The sequence below is a fragment of the Panthera uncia genome (assembly GCF_023721935.1).
Source record: "Panthera uncia isolate 11264 chromosome B3 unlocalized genomic scaffold, Puncia_PCG_1.0 HiC_scaffold_1, whole genome shotgun sequence".
Taxonomy (NCBI): domain Eukaryota; kingdom Metazoa; phylum Chordata; class Mammalia; order Carnivora; family Felidae; genus Panthera; species Panthera uncia.
Genome location: NW_026057582.1, coordinates 40,028,783 through 40,036,869, shown reverse-complemented (window position 1 = coordinate 40,036,869; position 8,087 = coordinate 40,028,783). Strand labels below are relative to the sequence as shown.

General features: G+C 50.5%; 1 protein-coding gene across 1 annotated transcript; it reads right to left on the bottom strand.

The window, feature by feature from the left end:
* Window positions 1-1,003: 1,003 nt before the first annotated feature.
* Window positions 1,004-2,927, bottom strand: GPR135 (G protein-coupled receptor 135). The gene has a single exon (XM_049612663.1). It carries the CDS (start codon window positions 2,747-2,749, stop codon window positions 1,223-1,225), a length of 1,527 nt encoding a protein of 508 aa, XP_049468620.1. The 5' UTR covers window positions 2,750-2,927; the 3' UTR covers window positions 1,004-1,222.
* Between the last annotated feature and the right edge of the window lie 5,160 nt (window positions 2,928-8,087).

The window sequence follows — 8,087 nt, the reverse complement described above, 5'->3', positions numbered from 1 at the left end:
AATATTCTATTATATGCAATAACACCACATCTATTCTCCCTTTCTAATAGTTAGTTTAGACAAATCATGTCTATAAAAGCAATGATTCATTTTTTTTCATAAATATAACCAAACTTCCAAATGTAGAAGGGTATGATGCCCTTGGAAAGCTCTATGCTTATTCTAAGAATACAGCCACTTCTCAAAATATTTTTAGAATTCTTCATTGTACTCATCCTCAGTTAGCCACATAGGAAAGCCAGTCTTGTTACTTTATAGAGCTCTCATTTTTTTATATATATGAAAAAGTGTCATTACTTACCTGATTCAATCAACTTGACTTCAAGTTACATTTTTGGCTGCATCTGAAAATCAAATTTACCTCAAAAGGCAACGATCTTCTACTATGAAAGTTATTTTTTTAAAAATGTAAAAGCACTCTGCGAACAGCATCCCCCATGTGATTAGAAACAAAAGTATCAGGTTAGAGTAAGGGTAAAGCCTCAAAACTTCCCAGGGCAGATAATTTGGGGGACACAATGAGGGATATTAATTTTTTTAAGTATAATTTTGGAATACATTTATAAACAGCCACATTTGTTTATTTTCATATTTCTATCTGCCCTTCAGATGGTTGATTTTATGGTAATAAGCTACCTTTCAAAATCCGAAAATGGTTTAAAATGGTCTATGAATATAAAATTTCCCACAAAGATTATAGGGACACGGGGTGCGAGGAAGCGCACCAAAACGTGTAAGGACAAGAATTTTTCGTTCCCAACCTAAGCACCTGTCAGAGGTGCAAGGTCTAAAAATCTCAACTTTGGTGAATTCTGGTGATTTAGGGGAGCCTTCAAGTGATTCTGAAAGTCTCCATCCTTTCCTGAAACTCTGTATTTGAACAAATCCTGGTTGCATTCAGTGATTTTGTTTGTTTCACAGTGTGATTCCTATAATATGAGCTTTTCAGTAATTGTGAATGTTATTTTTCTCATTTTTGGCACTTACAGTTCACAATGCTTGGTTGTGTGGTTTAATATTTTAATTTTTGCATTTTACACTTGGCACTTTTGAAGAAGGGCACATTGTCTTGTATGTTGTTTGGGGGAAGGGGTAAGCCTCCCCCTCTGTCTCGTTTTTAAATGTTTGGCTTTATGAAATACACGATTCTCCCCCAGAATCCCATATCATCAAACGGTGCAGCTGAAAATTTGCCTTTACAAGCTGTGAATCCCAACCTTTCTTAGAGGCTGGTGTCCCCAGCTTCAGACTTAGGCTGTTTGACCGCTGCTGTCACTGGTTCTAGGGGCCCCTCCCTGCAGAAAAGCACAACTGGGTTTTTTCGAGCCCACATGGCCACGTCCCCTCCCATCCCGCTGGACGGGTTGGAAGAGGACATCCTGCTGAAGGCTCCCAGCCGGTTGGCGTAGCGGTTTCGAAGGCGATTGCGGCTTCTGGCCTGCAGACCGGGGCCCTGGTTGGGCAGGAAAGCGTCCACGTTCCTAGTCCGGTAGCCCTCTTCCCGGTTGCGCCCCAGGAGCATCGAAATGTTGGGGTTGCGAATGGCGTAGATGACAGGGTTGATGGCCCCATTGGCCCAGGTCAGCCAGACAGCCACCACATTGAGGAGCGAGGGGGCTTGCGCGGCCTGGGCCTGCCGGGCCGCAGCCAGCAGCACCAGGAAGCAGTAGGGCCCCCAGCAGCAGATGACGAAGACGATCATGATAAGCACGGTGGTGGCCGTGCGCACCTCGCTGAAAAAGCGCAGCACGCGCGCGTACGTGGTCAGGGGCCGCACGCGCACGTCGGACAGGCGCACCGTCTTGCAGATGTGGTAGTGGCAGAAGCACATGAGCAGGAAGGGCAGCAGGTAGCAGGCCACCACCAGCCCCACGCTGTAAGCCGCGCCCAGCTGCGCGGGGTCCGGGGACGTCCGGTACAGGCAGCCGTGGAAGCTCTGGGCCGCCGGGGGCTCCCGGGGCGAGCGGAGCAGCTCCCAGGGCAAGGAGAAGCCCAGGGCCGCCAGCCAGGCGCCCGCCAGCAGCTGCAGCGCGCGGCGGCGACCGATCTTCTCCCGCGGCGGCCGCACGATGGCGCAGTAGCGGTCCAGCGAGATGAGGGCCACGCTGAGCGTCGACACGATGCCGAAGCACGAGCTGAAGAAGCGGCTGGCGGCGCAGAAGCCGCGCCAGGGCCCCGCGGCGGGGGCGACGGGGGCGGGGGCGGCGGCGGCGGCGGGGACCGAGCCCCCTGGCGGCGTGAACAGGTCCAGGAAGGCGGCAGGCAGACAGAGCAGCGCCGTGAGCAGGTCCGACAGGGACAGAGACAGGATGAAGGCGTTGGTGACGGTGCGGAGCTGCCGGTGTTTCACGATCACCCCCATCACCGCGCAGTTGCCCAGGCTAGACAGCAGGAAGATGAGCAGGAGCACGAGCGCCTGGGCTGCCACCGCCGCGCCGTGCGACAGCAGCGGCGCCGCCTCGGGGCCCGGCGGCGGCCTCCCCGCCGCCCCCGCCGCCCGGGGCCCGCCGAGGCCGCCGCCAGCCGAGGCGCCAGTGCTGTCGCCCCCGTTCCCGTCGCTCTGGTTCCCCAGGGCCGCGGCCGCCGCGGTCGCCACGGTGCTGAAGGAGAGCACGGCCGCCGCGGTGGCCGCGGAGGAAGTCCCTCCAGGTGCGCCGGCCGCGGAGGGGGCTCCGGGGTGTGGGCTGCCCAACAAGGTCATTCTCGCTGGCGGGCGGACCGGCGGCGGCGGCGGCGGCTGCTCCTCCATGGGGCCCCGAGGCGGCCGCGGCTGTGTTCATCCCGCACGGGGGGAGGCGGCCACAAGCCCGGGGGGGGGGGGGGGGCTCGGGCTGGGGCCAGAGGCCTCTGCCGGGAGTCGGGTCGGCGGGAGGGGTGGCGGTCGCCCCGTACCCGTCGCCCCGTACCCGGCCGATCCTTTGACGTGGGTTCTAGGCGTTGCCGAGGGAACGGTGTTTACGCAGGAGCGCGGGGCGGGACGCCGACCAAGCACCCTCCGAAGAGCCGGCCCACAACATCACTCCTCCACGAGGTTACCCGGCCAGGGAGTCTGGGCTTCAGCGGGGGCCAGGTTGACCCCCCACCCCCAAGGGACTTCATTTATACGAGGGCCAGGTGAAGCGGGACGGGCCCTCATATAAATGGCCAAATTCAACAAGGGTTCACTCTTGAACTCTCTTGTCGGATACAAGTGTCCTACAGGAAGGCCTTTGCCGGGGACACTCTGCTTCCTGTTGATGTTTTTGGCACATGCAAGTAAGGGACCTAGAACCTAAGGTGAAAAACGGTCCAGATCCGGAGATCTTAAGCCTCAGGGGCCGAATAATGTGAACCAGGGTGTTCTCAAACTTGAACATGCAACAGAATCACCTAGAGGGCTCATTAAAACGCAAGTGACCGGACCCAACCCCGGTTTCAGATTCAGTAGGTGTGGGGTCCGGTCCCAGAATTTGCATTTCCAACAAGTTAATAGGTAGTGATGATGTTGCTGGTTTGGGGAACACACTTTGAGAACCACTGAGGTAGTGAGCTTATTAAAACGCATGTTTATGGATGACTCCCAGAATTATTGAGGATGGGCCTGTAAATCTACAGCCACAGGTAATTCTGATATAGGTGCTGTGAGGAGCTAGAATATGGATCTCGGAGACAGCAGGCCATCTTGTTTTCAAGGGCGCAGACCTCAGGACCATAAGTGGTTCACACGTGTGTGGCAGCGTTGGGTGGAGAGTAGAGAGCAATGAGTTCCTTGCCCTCTTGGCAGCCTTCCTCAGTTCTCTGGAATGTGGTGTGTAGAAAGTGCTACCAGCCAGGGAGTCACCGCTTTCACAGCTCCAGATTTGTGGCTGGGAGATGGAGAACTGAAAGGTCCTGCCTGCCCAGGGAAGCTGCATCTCAAGTTTCTGGGCATGGCCTCTAATGGGGGATAATGTGATAAACCCTTAGGTTCTCTAAAACCATGGTTTGCAAAGTGTGGACCCTAGACCCGCTGCATTAGCCCCACCTGGGACCTTGTCAGAAATGCAGATTCCCAGGCTCTGCCCCCAGTATACTGAATCTGAACTCTGGAGGTGGGGCCCGGCCATATGCCCTGCGAGTGATTCTGACCCACAGTTGAGAAACACTGCTCTAAAGAATGACCAGTGCACTTGCAGATCTTGGAATCAATGATATTAGTGCTTCGGATGCTTATTTCAATGAGGAAAAATATCTTAACTGGAAATTTACAGTATAAATAGAAGTTTATTTAAGGTGGTAAACAAATGCATTATAGGAACTCATTATAGGATGTTTAACAGTAACTCTAGCCTCTGCCCACAACATGCCAGTAGTGACAATTAAAAATGTCCCTGGGGGGGTTGGGGGGGGGGGATGACCACAACTGAGAACCACTGAATTAAGACAAAGCTATATAATAGTTTATTTAGCAAATCTTCTCTGTGCTAGGTTTTCAGAAACAACAAATCAGGATCTCAGCCCAAAGAACCTTACAGTTTTAGGCAAACCCAAATATATTACAGTATTGTACGTGTTGTTAAAAAATATAATGAAATTCTATGGAGGTGATTATTCCTAGGGTAGCTGATGAAGACTTCACACGAGCAGTGACATCAGACTCTCCAAAATGAGAAGACAGAGAAGGACCTTTGAAATTCATGTGTAAAGTCTGGAGATAAGTGCATAAGTACTTGACTCTTGGGTACTGGTGACTGAGGGTAGGGAGTGGAGAGAGAAATAAATGATAAAATGATAAATGATAAAAGTTGACTGGAACCCTCTTATGAAGGCCTCGCATGCCATGTTACAGAGATTGAACTTCATCAGGGGGAGATGGGGTAATGGCACTCGCCATTGAAGGGTAGGCCAGGATCAGGTATGTTCAGAAAGACAAGAATGACCTCACACGCTCCTGGTTTTCCTCCTCTCTCGGTTGCCTCAGTGGCCTCTCCCGTTCACCCCCATCATCTGGTCTAAATGCTAGAGTCCATCGGGGCCCAGTCCTCAGCAGCTCTGCACTTCCTCCTCTCACCACACCCAGAGCTTTGAAAGCCCAATGTTCATAATCCACGCTGAATCTCTAGCCTCCAGCCCCGTATCTAGTTATTTGGCATCTCCCCTTGATGTGCCAAAGCACCTCAAACTCCGCGTGACCCAAGTGGACGTCATGGTCTTTCTCCCGCTTTTCCTAAAACCCCTCGGTCCTCTCCATTCTGTGTCTCAGAAAATGGCACTACCTCCCATGTAGTTTATAAACCGAAAATTTAGGATTCTAGGCTAATCCCTCTTCCTCACCACCAGCCCATGTACAATTGACCCCCAAGACCTAGGGATTTTACTTGTTACGTGTCTTTGTTTCCATTTGCTTCCTCCATCACTTCCTCCTCCACCTGAATCTCAGCTTTCGTTCTCTTCTTTGAGCTACCGCGGCCACCCACCGGACAGGTCTCCGCACGTCCAGCCCCTACGCTACACTGCAGACCGGATGCCTTTTTAAACAAAATAAATTTGATCATGCCATTCACTTATGTAAACCCCTCTACGGCTTTCTCCTTTTAATTTAGGATAAGGACCCCAATCCTTAATGTTTCCTACGAGGCCCTGCATGAGTTGACATCTGCTCCCTTTCTGGTCTCATTTGGGGCCACTTTCCTTTTGGTCACTCCAGTCTAGTCACACTGGCCTTTTGCGAGCTTCTTAAACCTCCCTTCTTAGGTCATCTGCACTTGCTATCCCCTCTGTCTAGAAAGCCCGTTCCCTCGCCTTCCCCCAATGCCCTCGCATCCCTGTCTCCCCGTGCATGTTAACCTCATCTCTCGGGGGAAGTCTTCCTTGGCTTGAAGCATATCAGCACTGTCTATAATTATATTGTTGTGATTAATCACTACCTGCCTCTCGCTGTAGGCTGTCGGCTTTATGAAGACTCGAACCTTGTTTGGCGTGTTATTAGATCCCTAACACTTAGCGCTTGGGAAAATTGTTAGATACACAAAACCTATTTTTGAGTGACCGTAGGAGAACTTGGCAACCAGGAGACCAGTTAAGAAGAGGCATTGTAAGAAAAGGCATTCTCCCAGGGGAGAAATGAAAAGGGTCTGAATAAAGGCATAGTGGAGAGGGCGAAGAGATTTTAAGGAGGTAGGGTCTTTGGATGTAAACAATACAAACAGAGCATTGTCTCACCTAAGCAAAAAAAGGGGTTTATTGAAAGGATAGGGGGAGTTCAAATTATAAAAGGATAATCTAAGGGAAATCAGGGCAGAGATAGCAGGTAGAGGTGCAGAAACTAATTGAGGGTGATCACTACTGGAATAAGTCCACTTCAGCCGTGTTTCAGACTTTATGTCATTTCTCTCAAGATCTCAGGTCCAGGGAGAGAAAGTCTGACGGTGTACCCTCTGCCTGGAAGTCCAAGCAAGGCTACAATGCAGGGGATGGATAGTTTTCCACAGGAAAAGGTGAGTGTTGCTGATAAAGCAAAGGGGAGGGAATGATGCCAGCCGAATCCACCCACATCCACCCCCAGAGCATCACCAGACAGGACAGAATGGCGTGAACAAGGAGCCAAGGATAAATCGCAAGTTCGTGGCTCGATGGATGGTGGTACCATTAATTAAGGTGGAGAACACAGGAGGAGGGGCACATTATAGGGGGCAGAGGAATCTGACTTGTCCATCAGGTAGTGGTATGGCTCTGGACCTGAGGATTTAGAGATTTGGAAGTTCAGCCTCTCTCTACCAGAGAGAAAACCACAGGCATGAATGTGATGACTACGGACAGGGTGTTGAGTGAAGAGAGAAAAGAGCCATGGGTGGAATGCTAGGGAGTAGAAAAAATTAAGAAGCAGGGAAAGGGTGAAAGGCCAGGCAGGTGAGTGAAATATCTAAATGAGGCATACTGCCAGTTGAGAAGTCAGAAGTCTTGAGCTTGTGGTTTTCATTTTGATTTGCTTTTCAAAACAAGGTAATCTTCTCAGCTTCTTCTCAGGAAAGCTGCTGTGACCATGAGGTTACCGCTAGGTGGGGAGCTAACAGGCCTCTTTTGTATTTTAGAGCTAAAAGGAGAAGTTGGCAGGTAGGGGAGGCTCAAACTTGTAAAGCCTGGACCCAAATGGGTAATTAAATAGGTCGGTGAAACAGTTTTGTTACTCAACTACCGTAGCATCAGCCTCACCTGGGAGCTTGCTAGAACTGCCCCACGCCTGCCTAATGAGAATCTGCAACTTAAGATCCCCAGGTAATTCATACCCACCTTGAAGTATGAGAAACATGGTTCTAAGGAGGGATGTTATGGAATTTGGGGATTTTAAGAGTTAAAGAGAAGGATGTCCCAATTCTTATGGAGTCTAGAGGACTTGGAGCAAAACTCAGTGCAATTTCATGGTGAAGAGAAGATGGACCTGGGCCCACGCAATTGCAACACCTGGTGGGGCTATGGTTAGGGTTAGGGGTTAGGGTTAGGGTTAGGGTTAGGGTGGGTACTAATGAGGACTGGGTACTAACTTAGTGACCTTGAGAACTTCAGTGAGTGGCTCTGTGGCTGACTCAGCACCAGGGGAATGGAGGTTCTCGCTCTACAATGTACCACACTTGCCTGCCAGGAGCAAGGATGGGTATCCGCCACGGGTTGCATAAACCCTCGGGTGACTGTTAGACTTAACAGTTAGATCAAGGATAATTTCCAGTGAATAATGAAGTGAAAACCAGATGGCAACAGTCAAATAACAAATGGATGACGAGACAATGTAACCAATGTGCACAGAATCAGGAATTTAGGAATTTGACTACAAAGATAAGGAAACAGGGGTCATGGCAAGCTAGAGAGGTAAGGCAGACAAAGGATGTTTGTTTCATTTTGTTTAGGATGAGCATATTTAAGTACTTAGAGCTATGAGATCAGTGAGGGAAAGGTGGTTGCTTGAGGGAGGTTCCAAGACCCTTACCAACGGTGGGAAAGGATAATTGTAGGCATATATAGAAGTTAGACTCAGTGGGGCCTGTGACTGGTTAGATACATGGAGGTGTGGGAGGGGGCAGTTAATTTCCCTAGTGTTGACTCGAAGAGAGACAGTGAAGTGCAGAAGGGATAAA